Source organism: Cervus elaphus, chromosome 27, assembly GCF_910594005.1.
Source record: "Cervus elaphus chromosome 27, mCerEla1.1, whole genome shotgun sequence".
Taxonomy (NCBI): Eukaryota; Metazoa; Chordata; class Mammalia; order Artiodactyla; family Cervidae; genus Cervus; species Cervus elaphus.
The window spans coordinates 56,615,679-56,638,109 of NC_057841.1; the positions used below are offsets into that span (position 1 = coordinate 56,615,679).

Sequence of the window (22,431 nt, forward strand, 5' to 3'; positions counted from 1 at the left end):
TCAAATACTGATTTACACCCTGTCCCCATAAACTCATATGGTACTGAATGTCCTCTTTTTTCTGGATTTTTTTTCAAGTGTCATAATTTTATATTTATCCATAGTTGCAATATTTGTGGTTTATTTTTATTGTTGAGTTATATTCCAATATGAAGGAAGGCAGAAAGGAAGGAAAGGAATTATAATGATTTTATTTGTTTAAAGAGTTTTTACTTACTGAAAGATTGGGTCCCTACGTTGATATTGACAAAGATCCTATAATTATTTTCAGATCAGAGGATTTCAAGTCAAGTAAGAATTTTCAAAGTGAAACAATATGAAAGAATCTGATAAGTGTCTGTATGTTCTTAATTTTATAATGCTACCATTTTCTCAAATTTAGAATAAAAATTTAATAGATCAGTTTTGCTATTAATTTGGATTCAGAGAAAATTAGGAGAAAAATTCAAGGTGCTATTTAGATACCTGCTCACTGACGAAAACTATTATTATGGATTATATTGTCATGAACAGTCAGATAACAACTGCTTGATTTATTTATGTATAAGAATTTTAATGTAAAAAGAAACAAACCCCACAAAATGATATCAACTTTCTTTATTTTAAGGCATATCATAAGCAATTATTCAAATGGTATATACTATACTAATTTTTTAAACACTTCTTAATGATAATTTATAACAATACATGTAATCAAAGTGAAATGAAACTTCTTTTCATTTCCCATCTTCATGTATTTATTTCAAGCCCACCTCAGACCTTCTTATCCAATATATTGATTAGTATAATTATAAGTACAAATATTTTGACGACCAATTAGCTAACGGTTTGGTTTCTTGTTTTTGTATTTTCTGTGCGGCACTACTTTTAGACTATTACATTTCATTATCCATTGTAATGATTTCTTTTGTCACTCAGAAATGTTTGTTTAAAGAAACAATTCAAATGGTAAAGCTGAAATGATGAGGATATAGGAAATAATCCACACATGACAAATAAATAATCTACTTGTGTTAGTAAAAAAATACTTTTGTACTTGAAGAGCAGATCTTTTTAGGCTTCTGAAGCTGCTTATTCTTATTCTCAAGAGATCCAAATACCATTCCAAAGTGGAGATGAAGATCATGTGAGCAGGTCCAACCTTTATTTTATTGAATAAAGTTCCATGTTCAAAAATGAGTATGGTGGAACTCAAATAAAACCCAACAATGTCTTTCCATTTTTGAGTTTAGAATACATTATTTTCATGTAAATCATCAAGGTTGTTAGGTCAGTTAAATGGATCCATTTTAAAAGCTCACATTTATTACAACTCAGATTTATGGCAAGCCAGCATAATGGTTGGGGTATAAGAGGAACCTAAGTGATCTCCAAGTGAAGAGTGAAATTTCCTACCACTCTGGAGATGCTTAATGCAGAATTCACGGTCCCAATATCCCTACACATGTGCCAAGAAATGTGTGACCAAAAATCCTGAATGTGGCATAAAGGCGTGAATAATAAAATTAAAATAGGCAGTTTTAGCAGGGAAGTTTTTCAGAACTAAGTACTCGCAAGGTAGACGACCAGGTAAAAGACCAATTCTTCTCAGCAAAATATTTACTTGATAAGTGTTGTTTCTGTGAGGCGAGCAGAAGTAACGCAGCTTAGATTAGGAGTAGCCAATTAGGAAATTAGGAACGGGGCGGAAACCCCCAGGAAAGTCCCGCGCGCGCGAAAGTATTGACCAATGAAATTGCTTTGCAAACGTGTAACCAATCCACTTCTCACCCTATAAATTTGTGTAACAGCTTGGGCTCGGGGCTCTCTGACTCACACCACTGAGTTGGTTGCGGGCGGAGAGTCCTGGCTCGAGTCAGTAATAAACTTCCCTTCCTGCGAGTTGCATTGTCTTGGAGGCCTTCTCTCTTCCCACTCTGGGATTCGGACATCGGGCATAACAATTTCTCAGTGTCACCCACAGGGTGGTGAAGAAAACCAACAAAAGAGCTGTGTCTGTTTAAATGGCAAGAAGAGAGACATTTCTGTGGTGGGGAGTATCAGAACAGCAAGGGATCAGGCAGACGCATCAGAAGCCAAAGAAAAGGTACAAATGTTCACTGCATTGTCAGCTGTTAGAAAAATTACTTGCTCCTTCACAGTATCCTCCTCTGATCCTGGGGACAATAAAATGACCTATTTCAGAGGCTTGTTGGGAGAATTAAAGCAATTAACATAGGTGAAGTACTTAGAATTGTTCCTGGCATAGGGTGACTGGGCTTCCGTGGTGGCTCAGGTGGTAAAGAAGCTGCTTGCAATGCAGGAGGCCCAGGTTTGATCCCGAATTGGAAAGATCCCCTGGAGGAGATCTTGGCAACTCACTCCAGTATTCTTGCCTGGAGAATCCCATGGACAGAGGAGCCTGACAGGCTACAGTCCACGGGGTTGCAAAGAGTCGGACACGACTGAAGCGAATAACACAGAGGGTGACTGTGTCCTAAATGTTATTAGGTAACTACACCTTAAAAACTAGAAAGCAGTCAAAACAAAAAGTTATGAAACTTAGACATAGAGTTAGGCAGCACTGCAAGGATTACAGTACTTTGCTGAACTTACAAAGACATTAGATGTTTCACATTCCACTTTGAAAGGCATGAAGCATCTTTCCTGAGAAAATGCTCAGTTATACACCAAAGAGAGGGATCAAAAAGCCTACAGGTGATTCCCCTTTGAGGATGAAGAAGCTCTCTCATTATGACTTTAGCTGAAGTGTGTTCTGCTTTCCTGAGTGCCAGTGTGTTTGCATTAAGTTAGACTTTTGTTTCACTCATATAACCACAAATTCCACCTGTAATGAATGTATGTATTGAAACACACTTTCACAAAAGCAATAGACACATCATTCCAAGCTTATGAATTCAGATTCTTCCTCACTGCAGACAACAACCACAGTTCCTTTGACTCCATAGTATTAATAAATACCTTTTTATGGAGGTATGAACTCAGAGCTCTATGTTCTATTCATCCCTCTAAACATTTTAGTTAGATAATATTAACAAAAATAAAAGAAAATTAGTCACAAAGGCAGAATCACAAAGTGCATTTCTTTGTGCTGATCTGTGAGTTGCCTCTAGTAACCAAAGTTCAATCCCAAGTGAAGAACAGTAACCTCTTAAACTGCGGTGAGCAGTCAGGATTCTCAGCTTTGGAGGGTCGCATAGGTAGGGGAATTCGTTAAAAAAAACTTACTTCTTCTTCTGCCCTTAATCCAGTAGAAAATAACTCTCACTAAACATGGGTTAGGAGATGAATTTACCTCATGATAAGATATTACTTATTATCCAAAAGTCAACTTTAAAGTATATCATTTATTCACACACACACGCACACCTACACACACTTGCAGCTTTGATTCCAGAGCACCACAATAATATCACAATAAAGTGAGTCACATGAAATTTCTGCTTTCCCAGTGCATGTAAAAGTTATATTTACATTATACCATAGCCTGTTAAGTGTGCAACAGCATTATGTGTAAAAAAATATATACATACCTTAACTTAAAAACACTTTATTGTCAAAAAATGCTATCATCTGACAATGCAGAGTTGCCACGAACCTTCAATTTGTAAGAAAAAAAAACACGGAGTGTCTGTGAAGCACAATAAAAGGAAGTATGTCTGTGCATTCTTCCTTATATTTATACACAGTCAGCCCTCTGTACCTGCAGGACCCACACCAATGACTGATGGAATCCACAGATGTGGAAACTATGGTACAGAGGGCAAACTGTACTTCAACATTTTATATACAGGACTTGACCATCCACAGCCACATGGGTTTTGGTACCTATTAGGGCTTCTGGAACCAACCCCCATGGATACCAAGGGATGATGACTGTATACGAAACCACTATCAAACGGTCAAAGTAGACAACCTTAACCAGTCCCTTCAACAAATATTTGCAAACAATAAAAATAAAAAAGATTCAGTTTTTTTTTTTTTCAGTGTAAGCAAAATTCATCTTCCATCATGGGAAAGCATCCAGTTTCTTCACCCATTTAGTAAGTTTTGAATAAAGAGTTCCTTTCCTTGAATACATATTTGTTTGATTTTATGAAACATAGTCCTGCAAAGCTATTGATGCATACTTTGAATACAATACAACAAATTCCATTAAACACTGGCATTGAAGCCTTTTAATATGTGTTTAGACTGTTTCAAGGAACAAATAAGACCCAAGTAGTAATCGTTCTCATTCAGATCTCCAGCCAGCCAGTTCACTTCCGTAGTCTAACCAACATCAAATATGGGGTTGTCCCTTCAGTCTTCAGTTCACTGTAGAAAAGACCACACAATGATCAAAACCGGGCACATAAAACTTTATTGATACAGTTGGGGTACCACCACCATCACCATCACCACTACTGCTGTACTACCAAGTCTTTACTAGTTGCTTCAACCTAAGAAATGATGGTTAATTGACTGATTCTAGTTCCCCGTGAGACACAGCAGAAAGCATGTTATGGAAGCCTTGTTGTGGTTTAGTTGCTAATTTGTGTCTGACTCTTTGTGACTCCACAGACTGCAGCCCGCCAGGCTCCTCTGTCCACGGGATTTCCCAGGCAAGAATACTGGAGTGGGTTGCCATGCCTTCCTCCAGGGGATCTCCCCGACCCAGGGACCAACCCACATCTCTGGCACAGCAGGTGGATTTTTTTACCACTGATCCACTAGGGAAGCCCTATGGAAGCCTTACCTTATATACATGCATCTGGCTGTAAGAGGACAGGGCGAGGAAGAGTGAGAGTGGATTTGCCCTTCTACTCAGTGAAGACATGCGCCAGGGTAACTTGAGATGGAACACAAAAATCAACTGTTCCTCAGAATGTTTTATCATAGCCTAAACTTCTCTCCTCAGTGTGTGAATCTAGTTTAATATGTATATGAATATATATACATATTTATATGCACACACATTGATATCTGCATGCACTTGTATACATATATATATATATATATTCATGCATATTTTATTGTTGCTGTTTTGCTTTTATTGTTGCTTATTTTCAAACAACCTGATCTTTAATATCCAGAAGACCATTTCTCTGGTGTTCAATTTGAGAAACATCTACATGTTTTAATGTTTGGAAAAAAAAATCCTCGTTTTTTGTACTTATTGAAAAATAGCACAGAACTCTTTTTTCATAAGTAACTTAAGAGATTTGCCAGGATAAAATTTAAATGTATGTGATTCTTTTTTTCCTTGTAAGAATGGCCACTTTTATATTCCACTTCCTCCCTAAAGTTATGATTCCATTTTATTTTGGTGACTCTAGATTTACCAAACTATACTACCACTAGAGAGTTGGACTGTGAAGAAAGCTGAGCACCGAAAAGTTGATGCTTTTGAACTGTGGTGTTGGAGAAGACTCTTGAGAGTCCCTTGGACTGCAAGGAGATCCAACCAGTCCATCCTAAAGGAAATCAGTCCTGGGTGTTCATTGGAAGGACTGATGCTGAAGCTGAAACTCCAGTACTTTGGCCACCTCATGCGAAGAGTTGACTCATTAGAAGAGACCCTGATGCTGGGAGGGATTGGAGGCAGGAGGAGGAGGGGAAAACAGAGGATGAGATGGCTAGATGGCATCACCGACTCGATGGGCATGAGTCTGAGTAAACTCCCAGAGTTTGTGATGGACAGGGAGGCCTGGCGTGCTGCAATTCATGGGGTCGCAAAGAGTCGGACACGACTGAGCAACTGAACTGAACTGAACTGAACTACCACTCACATTCTCAAGCAACCAATTGGTCAGATTTCATTTTGCAAACATGAGAGCTACCATTATAGATATATCATTACTATCGGAACTTCTATAAAAAATCATAAACCAAAGGACATATTCAGTCCAGTTTCCCTGCTTCGATTAGGAGATTTTCCCATTTGGCCTTTCCCAAGTCATAAGGAGGGGAAAAGTCTTTAAAACTACCTTTATTAATTAAATGCAGCTGAAGAATGGGCCATAGAAGTCATTGTCTCAAGCTCATCCTCCTTGTAGAGTCTCAGCACTCAGCACTCAATACAGTCAATATAGAGACCACTTGTTGCTCCCTCCTTTGCTCCACTCTTGATTCCATTCCCTCCAGGGTTAGAACAGCTGAGACTGGCCATGATGCTTCACGACTCCAAGAGAATGTACCCAGAAAGGGAGCTAAAGATGACCATCCTCCCTTCCCTTGGAAAGTCTGACTTGCTGTTTTCTTTAAGATTTTTTTATATGGACCATTTAAAAAGTCTTTATTGAATTTGTTCCAATATTGCTTCTGTCCTTTATGCTTTGTTTTTTGGCCATGAAGTATACAGTATCTTAGCTCCTCAAGCAGGGATCAAACCTGCACCCCCTCTATTGGAAGGTGAAGTGTTAACCACCAGACCACCAGGGAAGTCACCACATTTGCCTTTCTATTCTAAACTCTTCATCTCTTCCCCTCATGAAGTGACTCTTTTTTTTTCTTTGCTTCTAAAAGGTAGGCATTTCACCTAATATTACACTTCTGAGGCTTAATTTTTCTTTATTAGATGTTGCAGGGCTACTGGCCAAAAAAAGTTAATAACTTAGCATCTGGGGGCCCAGAGATTTCAGAAAGCTTGGTGCTTGATGGCTCCATCTCTAGTCTCTGATTACATACATCATCAGCAAAGTGAAGCATGGCTGCAGGGTGTTTTGAAAAGGGCGATGGATCTGCCTGAATTCCTAGACTGATGCTAATCATAGGGGACATGATTTCTTCATGCCAGGCACTGTGCAGAAGAGAGTTTCAGAAAATGGGTTTCTGCCCTAGAGAGACCAGACGGGGAAATTTAAAAGCTGCCAGAACAGGAAGTTTTTAATCACTTTCAAAATGATTCATGTAATTACAGACTATGTTTTCTTTTAAGTGATAATTTCATGGAATATTATGGAAATGAGATTTGAACTCAGAAGTCTTTTTTTTCACCAACCTGTCACTTCAGATTCTGTCAACTTTATAAAGTGATTTGATGGTTTCAACTATCATTTCTATTGCTTTAGGGGTCATTATCACTGCCTCATTCACTCATTATTGGGTAGTTATTAAAGACACTTGCCCTTAACAATGCAGGAAATAAAGTGGAAAATAAAGAACTATTCTTGCCCTCTTGACATTTACAATCTCTTTGATTTGAGATACAGACATGGAAATTTAACTAAATACACACTTTTTATGATTAAAATGCCTATCAATGGCACAGAAAATACGAGCAATGGAGAAACAAGAATGGTAGAGGAGATAATCTGTACTGTTTGGAGTAAGTGTTGAAGTGAAGACTAGGTTTGTTTTATACTGAAGAGGAGGGAAAAGATACCTAAATTTATTCATTCATTTACTCATAAAGTAAGTATTCACACATCAGATTTCAGGGATTCAGTCAGTAGTGAGCAAGATCAATACAGTTCCCATTCTCAAAGAACTGGAAGACAGACAGGAAACACAGGATTACACAAGTATTCATGGATTGGATTCTTACTCAAGTGGGATAAATGTCAAACATGTTCAACAGGGGTCACGAAGTCAGAAGGTGGCGGGGGGAGAAAGGCCTTACCTTGTAGAGACAGCCTTAGATACCTTCGTCCTATGAGTTTCAGGCCAGAGCGCCACCTTGGCTTTTAGTTCTTTGTTCTAAAAATTGAAAAAAAAATGTGCAGAGATCACACAGGCATCACCTTTAGTGGTCCCACGCTCTGTACTCCTGGTTGACCCACCACCTACATCCCTCCTTAGCAGTCAGTTTGCTGTTCCAGTCATTCTGTTAGAACACAGAACGGAAGCTAGTTGAGAGTCCCTAAATATCACTTCCAAAAACACACACCTTGAAAAGGGATTCAAATTTAGTATTTTGGCTCAGCTTCTGAAACTCAACAGCTGAACTGTTTCATTTTACAGGTTCTTTTATATGGACAGATGCAAAGAACTTCATGAAAGAACTTTATTAAAGAACCTTTTGAAAGATATCCACAATATTGATTACACATTTGTCTTTCTGGTGCAATCTCTTGATTAGAAACTCCAGGAACACAGGCACCATCTGTTCTTTTGGTTCGTGGAATCCTTAGTCTTAATTTTCTCATCGAAGCCTCTATTTTTTCCTCTCTATCCTAGTGGTAAATGATACACAGCCTGCCTATCATATATAAGGTAGAAGGAACACATCATATGATCATAATATTTCAAATCTCGATGCACCCTTGGATTTCCTTGGGTTTATTACCTGGACCTATAAGACAAGGTGAAATGGGCTAGGTGGAAAAAGGGAGAGAAAAACAATGGAGGCACAGTTCTGGAAGTATAAGCCTGAGGTCAACAGTTTTAACATCCCCTGGGAAACTATTAGGACCGCACATCCTCAATTCCCAACCAAGCCACTGAATCAGAAACCCAGGGTGGCCAAGTGATAGGTGTTAGGATATCTGCTCACACAGGAGAGCCTATTGGACTGAAGGAGTGGTTTTCAGTGTTGGCTGTATATTGGGATTAACTAGGAGACTTACAACCTACTGATGCCTGGGTCCTACATCCAAAGTTTGTTTCATTCGATTGCAGTCAGTGTTCTGGAGGTCTCCAAACTCCACAGGTGATGCTAATGTGCAGTTAAGATGAAGACCCCCTGAGCTAAGGAAAGCCAAGACAAGATACCAACTTTGTACCTTCTCATCCCTCAGCATCTACATGGAATAATAATGAAAAGATGGAGCAAAATTCTTCCTACATGAATTATTTTGCTGTGCTATTTCAAGAGTTAAGTGCCTAAATCTCACTCAGGAAAGGTATTTCAGATTTGACAAACTGATGATAAAGGTGTTCTTTGTATAATGGAGATAAATTAAATATACATTCCAAACAAGTGCACGCATTTATCAGGGCCAAGTACAAGACTGAGAAAAACTCCTTTCTGTACAATACTTTATTTTTTTTTTGGACAATACTTTATAAGCCATGAAGCACAACTTGAAACTCAATATCATGATGACAACAGCACTGGAACAAATATATTGCTGTGGCTGGACAAGTATGTAGAAAGTGTTGGGAGTTTTTCCCAAATAAACTCCTACTTTCTCAAGTTGTTAGGCTCCAAAAAATACAGAAGTGTAAGTGTTATTATCTTAGACTGTCTTTATTTTCACATATTTCAATTTCTGTGGTGATTTATTTCATCAAATAGAATTAGGTCTTTAATTTTTATTCATGGACTTTCATATGCTTTAATTAGACCAACTAAAGGTATGAGTTTTATTATATCATTAGTTTACAAAATTATAAATTAATGGCCAGAGTAAGTCCACCATTATTGAGTCTACCCAAGGATAGTTCACTGACACAATTTTCCAAAAGAACTGAATTTTTGCATACTTAAGCTGCTAGCAAAACAGCCTTGGAAGTAAATTAAATTTTAGGGATGGTGGTGATTACATAAAGTAGGATACTCTTCAAAGTCTAGAAAATGGAGTAATTTCTGGAGATGCATCTCCGTATGAGCAGGTCATTAGTGAAGACGTTAGAAATGCATGAAATGTAAGATAAATTTCAGGGCTGTAAATTAAGATGATGGAGATATGCAAAGTAGAAAGAAAAGTAAGTAATTTTGGCAGAGTTAAGCAGAAATTTCCTGGTGAGACTTAAAAGAGGTTTAAAATCCTTAAAGATTGAAAAGAAAAGAGAGAGCAGATTTAGATAAGTGAATTTTTATTCTCCCTGTGGAGGGAGGAAAAAAATCCCTGCTAGGTTAGAAAAAAAGTATTTGTTTTCATGATTCAAAACTCTAGAAAATAGAAAAAAAATTAATGTAATAGCTGTGACAATGACTCAAATACATATAAATGACCCTGAAAATTTAACATTATAACTATTCATTTCTAAATGTATATGCTAAGTATATAGAAATAAATATCATTTTTAAATTTATATACCTATGTGTATATTGAAACACATACATATTTGCATATACACACACACTTATTTGATCACCCAGATAAGTGGATAGTGGGGGAAGAAACGCATGTGCTTCAAGCCAGGAAGACTTGAATGCAGCTGAGTAATTTTGAACAAGTGTCTTAATTTCTCCGAATCTCAGTTTACTCCCTTAGGGAATGTAGTAATTAATAACTTTCACCCAAAGTAGCTTTGAGGATTAAAACAAAATGAAATATGCAGCATGCCTTCAAAGAGACACGTGTGTTGATTGTGGATGAGAAAAAGATGCTATCTATATGGCTTAGAAATTTGACGTCTTTAAAAGGGTTGTTCAGCTCTGGTGATCAATTTTTCATAAACAGAATCAGCTCACACTGTTATTTCAAAATAGGTCATGGTCTTAAGTTTGTAATGCAAGACAGTACACCCGGAACATGTCCCTCCAATTTAAGATCTTCATAACAAAGTACTGACCAGGGCTAGACTAGAAACAGGCTCACTCCAGCTCAAGCATTCACTCAGTTCAGGTACCTAGTTCAAGACCACAGGCTCAGAGACGCCCTTCCTGACTCCCGTCACTTTGTAACTGTCACATTGTTTTGCTCTTCTTGGAGCAGTTACCCTTCCCTAATTAAGCTGTGCATTTATTTATTCATGTATTTATTGTACACATCTTCAATTAAAATAAAGCTAGATGAGGTCAGGACAGTCTGTCCTGTTTATGCCATATACTTACCTCTTGGAACATTTCCTGGTACATCATAAACACACAGAACTATTTGCTGAATAAATACATTAATGTGGCTTGGATGAGTTTTATTAAAGCTGAAATGGGCATTATAACATTCCCTGCAGGGCAGGAAACTATTTATCTGCTGAAGATAATATATTTCAAAATCATAAAGACATTCATCAATACCGCTATAATTTGAAGACTTTTTACGTAAAAAAGTGTTACAAAATAGTAGTGTGACTTGGCTTCATACAGAGAATCTTAGGCAGTACTGAGAGATGCTGTCCCGTCACTGTGGGGTTTTTTTTTTTAGTGAAGAGGCTATAGGAATTGCAGCCTTGTATAGACGGACTGCACGCAACCAAGAAGTTTCATGAAGGGAATGCAGTCTGTTGCGTCCTCCTGTTACACTGAATGGCTAGTCAGTAATTATTTGTTAAATTTGAGGATACAGAAGCAATACAATGGGAGCAATACATTTTTCTGGTTTAACTATTACACCAAAAGGCCAATTGGCCTTAGTAGTGTATGGGTTGCCAGGTTACTTAGGGCAATAAAATTAGCTTTGGGGATGATGCAAATAGAGACACAACTAAAGAACATAAGATTGGCTTAGAAGCAGTAGCACCATTGATGCCCTGACTCTGTGAAGAGGGCCGGCACTTAATTAGGGATGACCAGAGCCTAAGACCATAATGAAAGATCAAAGAAAGACAACAGCCTCTCCAATTGAAATGTACTACAGATTATGATGGGCTGCCCTGGTAGCTCAAATGATAAACAGTCTACCTGCAATGCGGGAGACCCGGGTTCAATCTCTGAGTTGGGAAGATATCCTGGAGAAGGAAATGGCCACCCACTCCAGTATTCTTGCTTGGAAAATCCCATGGATGGAGGAGCCTGGTGGGCTACAGTCCCTGGGGTCGCAGAGTCAGACACGATTGAGTCGTCATTGAGTGAGAGTGACAGATTATGATAATTAAAGCAGAAGGAGCCACACAGGCAGAGACACCACTGGAACTGATTTCCAGCATAAAAATTTAGCCTAGGATACATAGGCACTTCAAATTCATGATGGAAGGCCAGACTGCTCAGTAGGGAAACAACCAAAAAGTTAGATCCCTACCTCACACCTGACCACTTTGAATTACAGATAAACTTGGATCTGAAGGAGAATCCCAGCTCAAAATGGGAATCTGAGCACTTGTGTTTTTCATCTCAGCTTTCTTAGATTTCATTAAAACAACAGCAAAAGATTTTTAAATATTGAAATCCCTTAATAATAAAGAGGGTAAAAAAGAGGGCTGTTAGCAGGTCAGAAATGTCAGAGCTGAAAGACTGAATGTGAACTGAAGGTGAAGCTATGGCAGCTGAAGGAGATGCCTGATCCCGCAGACACGGAAAACTGGAGCACGTATCAACAATCTTAAAAACGGATCTGGTCTTTGAGTTACCAATTCTGTTTCTAAAACTTTATCTTGAGGAAGGAAGCAATTATACAAATAATCAGTAATACTTGTACAAGTACATTGAGTTCATTGCTGTTTATGAAAGCTATATTGGAAAGCAATCCAACAGTAAGCATTAAGCTAATTAGATTATTTCATAACAGTACAGTGGAAACTTGGTGGCTAATTATATGGATGTTAATTTAATTTAACTGGTAAGCAAAGACCTTCTTGTTACACCTTAGAACGACCTAAAGGCCTTTCATGATCTAACCCCTTAGACTAGAAGCACCCACAATGGCCTCCTGTCTGGCTACCTGACATGCCCCACCACCCAGTGTCCACAAAGTTCACACTGAAATTCATTTTGCTAGAGAGATTCTTCCCACCCACCAATCTAAATGGTCCACATACACTCCTCCACCCAGGTGTCATTGCCCAGAGCATCCTATCCTTTTCCTGCAGAACCTTTCCATATACTGTTAGTTACATGTTAATGTATTTCTATCTGTCTCCCTCACTAGATAGCACATTCCAGAGAGCAAGGCTCGTGTCTATTTTGTTTAACACTGTTTTCCCAAACTTAGTGTCAACACCATAGTACCCACTCAGTAAGAATTTACAGACTTAATTACATAACTGACGACATGGAAAAAGTTGATGAAACAAATAAAAGTTTACAATAAAATGGTGCCATATATAGTCTGTGCCTTTAATATATGCACACGAGTATGTAACAGGCACAAAATTCCCACAGAAGCAGAGATACACATAACCGTGCTGAATAACTGCCCGTGGACAGTATATTTGAGTGATTTTCTTATTATATTTGCTTAACCGTCTTTCCTACTTTGTACAGGATGAATGAACATGTGTTAGTTATGTAAAAAGAGAAAAATAGTTATTAAAATACTTCAAGAGAAAACATTTTATAAATAACATTTTCCAAAAGGCTACGATGTAAGAAAAGCTGTGAGGAAATGCCTTTAGAGACATTTCTTCTGAGGAAGAGGCTCTAATGTGACCTGAGTCACATCACCTGATGTAAACTGAGAAGCGGTTATGGGTGCTTGAGTGGACACAGACCTGAGCCAACTATTCTACAATCACTACATTTTTCAGCTCGACAGAGCTGTGAGCCTGGCCCTCATCAGTCCCCGATAACCTAAATTAGGTGAGAATTTAAGGAAAACCCAATATTCCAAGAGCTGACCCTGTAGAATAAAGACAACAGTGGTCCTCTAGGAAGGCAGAAATGGGAAAACAGGGGGATGATTACAAAACTGAAGATGCAAAATATTTACAGCCTCTCTATGTTATGATGACTTTTTTCTTCTGTTTGAGGAAAGCGGAAAGAATGTGAGGGTGGAAGGAATGGTGAGGCGGGTGCTGGGAGTCGGATCATGGCGCTCCTCTCCGGTCTGTCCCGGGAGCAGCACAGCTCCAAAGGACGAGGAGATTTCCACGGAAGGCAAGGGTCCACAATACCGAGGGGCGGAGTAGAAATGGTGAGCAGGCCTAGGCGGCCCGTGAAGGAGTCACTCAACAGAGACAGGAGGGGTGACCCTGAGCACCAAGCAAAGCGGGGATGGAGGCAGGAGGCTTTGCTGTGCCTCCTACGAGCGGCGGGGCGCTGGGGGAACACCGCCAGCCTGGGACTGCAGCTGAACGCCTAAAGAGGGCTTCCCCATCAAGAGGGGACGAGTGAGCAGAAAATCACGGTGTATCACGTCAATTATAGTTTCATGATAAGTTTTAAAACACTGAAACATAAGAAAATTTCAATTAGGTTCTTGAAGTCAGTGAGCCCTGAGGCAAAGCCTGCATGCCCTGATGGATGTAGATGAAGAAAGAGGAGGAGAGAGGACATCTCAGGATGGGGGGAAAGAGGGAGACAGCAAACCTGGCTCTCTAGCTGAGCTGATTTCACACAAGAGGGGCTTTGCCCAAGCTACTAATTCAAGTCTACATGGAGAGATAGTACCATTGACCTCCCCAAGAGAGAAAGCATTTCTGAATATTTGAATGAACCTCTAACAATAACTTAATATTGATGTGTGTTCAGTCACTCACTTATGTCCGACTCTGCAACCTCATGGACTGTAGCCCGCCAGGCTCCTCTATCCATGGAATTTTCCAAGCAAGAATACTGGAGTGGGTTGCCATTTCCTTCTCCAGAGGATCTTCCCAACCTAGGGATTGAAGCCGGGTCTCCTGCATTGCAGGCAGATTCCTTACCATCTGAGCCACCAGGAAAGCCCATAGAATTGATAATAAATAATTATTAAGAGTACCTCCCCAGCAAAGCTATAATTCTTATGCATAGGAGATGTACACACATTCACAAAAAGACACTCATAGACAGACACACAGAACTGCATTCAACACAGACATACACACAGTCACACACAATCACACAGACACACACATTCACATACAGACATACTTGGGCATAGTGTCACGCCGGCACACCGTCACACAAAGCATTCACACACAGGCGTGTCACACACACACAGAGGACACATTCATACACAGACTCACAGATACACTGAACATACACACACTCACATTCACACTGAAATATACAATAGATGCCCTCCTTACCTGGGCTTCCAGTATGTTAACTTTTTCTTGCAGATCTTCAATTCTCTTATCTTGTTCTTTTAAATTATTTTTTAAGGCCTCTATCTAAGAATTGAGAAACAGAAATGAAAAAAATCTTGCCAGACAACGGAGAATAGTTCCTTAAGTCAGAAATTGTGCAGGTTTCTGTGGTCAAGTAATGTTTATCAAATAAACAAAATTAAATCCCTAGCATTAGCAGACTCAGCAGGCTACAGAAAATAGCAGGACAAATTGGCACCTGGGGACAAGAGAGCACACAGCTGGTGCGATTAAACATTTTCATCTTTAGAAAACCTGTTTAAGCCAAGCTCAGCAGGATGCATCCTGTAGGAAGCAACACCGTGCTCGTCTGTGACTCAGCCCCATAACGCTTTCCTCCTGCAGAAGCAGAGGCCAGTGGACGTGGTGGAAAGCCCCAGCCTGGCATAGGGTGACTCCCTGCAGCAGAGATCTGGTCAACCAGCAGCATGTTAAGGTAAGCCCACTTTGCTTAGCAGAGGAACAACATCTGCTAAGGGGCAACATGGGGGTGATGGGGAGGTGGGGTGATGAAGTCCAGGGTGAGGCCACAAGAGAGGAAGCACGTGGATTCCAAGGCCACCTTTGCCATTTAACTACTGTGGACCTCAGCCTTCTCATCTATGAAATGGGATGCCCTTTCCATCCTCCCTGGCTCTCAAGTTGCCAGGACTCAACACTCTGGCCTTTTGGTGAGATCTAGCCAACCAAGTACAAATGCTGCATTTGTGTTAGGAAGGCATTTGAGTTATTTGGAAGGACTCCATTTAGAAACAAATATTATGTAGCAAACAAAAATGAAGGTCTGGTTTTAAGTCTAAAGCAAATTCCCAAGTCAGATCAATATAAATATTGACGTAAATTGAGCGTGCAATTCACCATCCACCTGGCTGCCATCACAATGACCTTTCACCTGCTAAGGTGTTCCCAGTGAAGAAGGGCCAGACCGCATCCTGGTGCTAACACACCCCCTGTGTAAATTAACCACTTTTCATGAGGTAATGAAAACAGATCATTTCTTCCCTAAGAAGGCTCTTAAATTAAAAAAATCTTCTAAAGAACAGTGTACATTACCTGGCTCAGAACACTGTAAAAAAAAAAAAAATCACTGAAACCTCTAAAGGATAAATATAATTTCCCAAATATGTTCATTGAGAACATCACAGATGTGGGCAAAGAGACAAAAGAGGACACTGAAAACAGAGCCATGTCGCTTGGGAATAACAAGGAAATGTCAGTGGGAAGAAGAATCTCAGTGCTTGTAGAGTCCAGACAAGGCACGTGTATTTGGTCTTCTCGCTGTAAACATACCATCTGCCAGAGAAATACACTTGATTAACCTGACCTCCTGGATGACACTGCGCAGGTTCTGATGCTGGGAGTGAATCACAAACTGCAGATGTGAGATCTGCTCCTGGAGGAGGGAAATCTCCTTTTGAAGATCCTGGCAACTGGAAATGCAAAGGAAAAAAGAAAGAGTCGCTAATGCATTGTACAGCTATTTTTGCAGCTGTGCTACCCACCTCTCCTCACACACTACTTTACCCCTGGGCCACGTGTGGGTAGGATGTCTCACGCCAAACAAGACACCTGAAGACAAACAACCACGAAGCAGCCTCCGATTAGCTCAGACATGGACTTCAATGAGAAGATCAGTTCATGTCAAAAGCGCCTCTGTGGCCCCCTGTGACTTCCCTCCTTCCAGCAGGTAGTTGAGTCAAGTTGGACTGAGCCAGATGAAGCCCTTACATAACTAATCTGTCTCACCTATGGGAGCACCCAGAGACCCAGCAGCCATAACACACACATGGGATAGTAGGATTAGAACACAGGGCCAGGAATTTTCATATATATATATCAGAAACCAGTTATAATAATCCTTACCTATTTATAGCACTACAAGATTGTATGGCACACTTTCAGAGGTCAAGTGAATGTGCTTTTGGAAAATGAGTTTTTACAAAGTACTATTTTGTTTTAGCTTATTAAGGTTTTACAATTAGGAGCCAAGATCCAATGCAATCGCAATTCTGACTTTTTATACTCCACGAATATTACAAAGGTCATGGAAATTCATGTGACACTACAGAACTTGTTCTTATTTTTAAAAAAGAGTTTTCATTGTTTTACATCATGTACTAAAACACTGCTTCTCAAACTTAATATGTATTGGAAGATCTTATTAAATTGTCAGGAATCTTATTAAATGCATACTCTGATCCAATAGGCTGGGCTCTAGGTGTTCCAAAGATTTTGACAGTCCATGAGCCAGGCTTTGACTGCTCTGGGTAGGACAATACTAAACACTATGGATCTCTCAATAATGTTTAATATATAATAAAGTTGCTTAAAACCAAGTAGTTTTCATGCAACGTGCAATATTTAAGACAATCTTAATTTTCCCCTTGTTCAGTCTTGTTTAAGAGAGCTTTAAGAGGAATTTGTTTTACTGTAGAAAAAATTGCTATAGAAAAAAACTATAGTAATGTTTGCACAAGTACAAATGATGTATAAAGGTAGCCATCATTACTTATCCTATGTAATGAAATAATTTCTACTATAAAGTGCTGTACAATTACATATCATGTATGTCATAAAATATACATAAAATATAGTTCATTATTGTCCACAACATTAAAAATGGAAACAATCTAAATGTTCATCTACAGAAGACTGATAAAACTAATTATGCTATAACTACACCACTTTTATTTTACATTTACATATATACAGCAGAGATAGACCAACAATTTATATCAAAGATGATGTTATAGAATATTATTTTTTTAAAAAAGATGGTATTTTCAACAAATGATATTGTGATAACTGGATACTCACAGGAAAAAAAGAAAAAGGAGATTAATCCTAACCTCACCTCATCAGAAAGTGAAGAAGAACTAAAGAGACTCTTGATGAAAGTTAAAGAGGAGAGTGAAAAAGTTGGCTTAAAGCTCAACATTCAGAAAACTAAGATCATGGCATCTGGTCCCGTCACTTAATGGCAAATAGATGGGGAAACGGTGGAAACAGTGGCTGACTTTATTTTTCTGGGCTCCAAGATCACTGCAGATGGTGATTGCAGCCATGAAATTAAAAGATGCCTACTCCTTGGAAGGAAAGTTATGACCAACCTAGAGAGCATAGTAAAAAGCAGAGACATTACTTTGTCAACAAAGGTCTGTCTAGTTAAGGCTATGGTTTTTCCAGTGGTCATGTATGGATGTGAGAGTTGGACTATAAAGAAACCCTGAGCACAGAAGAATTGATGCTTTTGAACTATAGTGTTGGAGAAGACTCTTGAGAGTCCCTTGGACTGCAAGGAGATCCAACCAGTCCATCCTAAAGGAGATCAGTCCTGGATGTTCATTGGAAGGACTGATGCTGAAGCTGAAACTCCAATACTTTTGTCCACCTGATGCGAAGAGTTGACTCATTGGAAAAGACCCTGATGCTGGGAGGGATTGGGGGCAGGAGGAGAAGGGGAGACAGAGGATGAGATGGCTGGATGGCATCACTGACTTGGGCATGAGTTTGAGTAGATTCTGGGAGTTGGTGATGGACAGGGAGGCCTGGCGTGCTGCGATTCATGGGGTTGCAAAGAGTCACACATGACTGAGTGACTGGACTGAACACCTCATCAAAAAAAATAATTCTATGTAAGATAAAACTGGGGACCCAAAAAAATTTCAGAAGATAATATAGAAGAGTATTTTAATGAATTTGGAATAGAGAAAGATTGTTAAAATCCTGGATTGGCAAAAAAGTTCATTTCGGTTTTTCCATATGAACTTTTTGGCCAACCCAACAGGACTCAGAACAGTATTAACTGCAAAGGAAAAGACTAATAAGTTTGAGTAGACAAAAACTTAAAACTACTGCTCATCAAATGAAAGTTGATCAGATAGCCTCAGAATCTCAGTAACATAAATGACTAATAAAGGCACTGTATCCAAAGTATATAACGAGCATCTATAAATCAAGGGCACGGGAACTCAGCAGAAAAATTAGAAAGTGACTTGAAGCACTTCACAAAAAAGATGAGTTGTGGATATATGGATCAAAGAGGCACAGAAGGCAAACAGAAATCTGGCCGATAGCTGATTCTCTTCTCTCTTCTCCAGAGAGAAGAGAAAGAAAGAGAAAAGAAAAGAGGGAAAGAGCAATCAGACTCAGGACTTTCCTGGGGGATAATGAGAAAGAACTTGGATAATTTGCACAGCCAGGCTGGCTTTAAAAATTCATAAAATATGAAAATACTGTATATTAGTAAAGGTAAGTATTCAAAATGGTCTGATTTTGTCTTATGATGACCCAGAACTTAAGGACCAAATGCGAAAAGTGTTTAGAAGGATGGGGATAGGTAGATATGCTCCCCAAAATATAAAACTCAGGAAATTTCCCTGTGTATTTCACAAGAATATTATTATCAAGCTCATCATAGATAAATAAAAATCAAAAATAGGTCTTAAGATGGAAGAAAAGTGTTTCTGGAAGCACTCTTGAAAGTGTAGGGCTTTCAGAATTATCTGCGTTATACACTAGAACAGTGATTAAAGGACGTTGCAAAAAAAAAAATCCCTTAAGCTTGTTCAATAAACATAAAACCCAGTCATCCATTTAAGGTCTTTAAATGTGAGAATATACTAAATAAGCCACCATTTGAGCTCCCTTTAATCACTGTTATTTGTCTTTCAGTTGAAGCACTCAGTCTTAATATTAAGATGTACTAAAGCAAAATATCAAGAAGAAATCTAACATAGACCAGGCCTAGGAAAGGAGGACAAATGTCTGTATCCAGGATTTATGCTGCCTCCCAATGACTCAATATAAATACAAACTCAGTGTTGAAATTAAAATAAAACTGAAAAACTTCCCACTTCCAGGAAGATTCAGAAGATGTAGTTTTTCCCCACTCTTCCCAGTAAGTACAACCCCAAACCTGAACATTATATATAAACAAAAGCAAGACGAAAGATGAGGCTTCCCAGGTGGCTCAGTGGTAAAGAATCTGCCTGCAATGCAGGGGCCACAGGAGACACACGTTCGATCCCTGGGTCAGGAAGATCCCCTAGAGGAGGGAATGACAACCCACTGCAGTATTCTTGCTGGGAGAATCCCATGGACAGAGCCTGGTGGGCTACAGTCCATGGAGTTGCAAACAGCCAGACACAACTGAGCACATATGTATGTAAGAAAGAGGGAGAGAAAAGGGAAGACTGGTTCGGGACCCTGGGATCCAGGGAACAACATTAAGGATGAGTTCTTGGGGTTTTCTTTTTGAATATCCCAGGCTTGGAGCTGAGAAAGTCCACAGCCTGGGAATGGCAACGGCAGCAGACTAAAAAGCCCCAATTAAAAGAGAGGAAAATCTTGGCTCTATCCTGATGAAAAAGGGAACTGAGGATGCTCTCTCAGTTTACCACGGAGAGAGGGTGAACAGAGTACCATTTCTGGTCTTCTTCATGATAGATTCTTACTGTGCAAGAAAGGAAGTTAACCCTCTCTTTAACTTGCAGAAACATGAAAACAAACAGTTTTGTCTTTTGTAACATGGGATGACCACATAATAAGTACGAGGTGAGAAGCAAATCTGCAATCTCTCTGTTGGCCAATGTCTGCCAAAGATTTGGTCAAAGGAAATTGAGGTCATGGAGGACTGTCTCTCTGTCCAGTCGTCAGGATACTTTAAAATCTATTTAGGGCTTAACTTCCACCATCCGAGGTAGCATTATTGAACCTTGTCATATGTCTTCTGCTGCTCCCTGTGAGTATGGCTTTGATCGAATTATTCTCTGACATCATGCTCTCCTTTTTAGAAGCATTTTGTGAGGTACAGCTTCTGTGTTTACTCTAAGGATTCAGTTGAACACATTGTTCATGGTGCTTTCTATGAGCAAATCCTAGAAACTGTTCTCTCTTCTCTTATAGACATATTTTTTAAAAAAGAGACTTCTCCCAAAGAACTGGTTGGTTTTAGGGTCATGGACATGGTGAATCACAAAACTAATCACAGTTTCCTCATTGGGTTGGCTGCTAGAAAATTTAAACTAAATTCAATGGACCACTGTGAGGAGGTGTATAGTGCTTCCTGGTACACATTTTGTGGACTAACCTCATTATATCCTGCTCTTGTATCTCCCTGATTTCCTCATCTAGTTTCCTCATCCTTTACTTCCAGTTAAAGGATTGTTATGTTATATAGTTTTTGTACACAATCTTACATTTCTTAGAATTCAGGGGACATAAATATATAATTACAAAGAGTATGAAGAGCATGATAGTGGCCACATTTACATAGTCTCAGAATATAGCACTTTTAAATTCTCATAAAGCACGTTAAAGTCCATCTAGTCAAAGCTATGGTTTTTCCAGTGGTCCATGTAAGGATGTGAGAGTTGGACTATAAGGAAAGCTGAGCACCAAAGAATTGATGTTTTTGAACTGTGATCTTGGAGAATACTCTTGAGAGTCCCGTGGACTGCAAGGAGATCCAACCAGTCCATCCTAAAGGAGATCAGTCCTGGGTGTTCATTGGAAGGACTGATGCTGAAGCTGAAACTCCAATACTTTGGCCACCTGATGCGAAGAGTTGACTGATTGGAAGAGACCCTGATGCTGGGAGGGATTGGGGGCAGGAGGAGAAGGGAGACAGAGGATGAGATGGTTGGATGGTATCACCAACTCAATGGACATGAGTTTGAGCAAGCCCTGGGGGTTGGTGATGGACAGGGAGGCCTGGCCTGCTGCAGTCCATGGGGTTTGCAAAGAGTTGGACACGACTGAGTGACTGAGCTGAAAGCACACCTATTACCCAGGGTTAACACACTATGATATTTAGAGGAATGAAACTTCCAGAGGCCATATAAAGAGCTAGTGGCAACTGAAATTACGTTGCATATATCAAGATGCTGCTGCTTCTGGGCACCTGCCACATATTCAAACACTGGGGACATTAATAATCCAACATGGAATTCCCACTAGAGAGAGAAGATAGTGAGATCAGTGGCATCCTGGAGCTTCTTTGAAACTGAAAGAATCACACTAGAATCTACAGGGACTCAGGTTTCCTGCTGTTTAGGATCTGATGTTTCTTCAGACCTTTATGGAGGCCATCACGAAACGAGAGTCCTCAATAGAAGAGAGGATCACAGCCAGAAGAACAGGGGAGGCCAGGTCCTTACCTTTCCCAGGCCAGACCACAGTGAAAGAATAAGCTAAAGCATGGGTATAGCTCTGTTCACATTTCAACCAAACTCAGAAATTTCCATTTCTATTGCTGGTCAAAATCTTCCCCATTGTCATTTTCAGTGGTGGCACTCAGTAGGGCAGGGAGGCTTAAAAGAACCCTCACAACTACTGTTAGTAACAGAAGTATGCTTTAACACTCAACCACGGGACTTCCCTGGTGGTCCAGGGGTTAAGACTCTGCCTCGCAAGGCATGGGATGCGTATTCGATCTCTGGTCTGGAAACTAAGATCCCATATGCATCTAACCAAGCCTGTGTGTCCCAGTGAAAGGTCCAGCATGACACAATGAAGATTCTGGGTGCTGCCACCAAGACCTGATGCAGCCAAGTAAATAAATAGTTTAAAAAAATATGTAACCACATCTTCAAGATACCCTGTTTCCTCCTCTAA

General features: G+C 39.6%; 1 protein-coding gene across 2 annotated transcripts in view; it reads right to left on the minus strand.

Moving 5' to 3' along the window:
- Positions 1 to 3,962: 3,962 nt before the first annotated feature.
- Positions 3,963 to 22,431, minus strand: part of CCDC68 (coiled-coil domain containing 68) — a 54,127-nt gene continuing 35,658 nt past the window's right edge. For both annotated transcript variants that reach the window (XM_043889446.1, XM_043889445.1), the window contains 4 exons: positions 16,139 to 16,244; positions 14,755 to 14,838; positions 7,604 to 7,680; positions 3,963 to 4,317 (listed from right to left, as the gene is read on the minus strand). In XM_043889446.1, the coding sequence (XP_043745381.1) occupies positions 4,260 to 4,317; positions 7,604 to 7,680; positions 14,755 to 14,838; positions 16,139 to 16,244 (325 nt within the window). In that variant the 3' untranslated portion in view covers positions 3,963 to 4,259. The remainder of the gene's footprint in view (positions 4,318 to 7,603; positions 7,681 to 14,754; positions 14,839 to 16,138; positions 16,245 to 22,431) is intronic.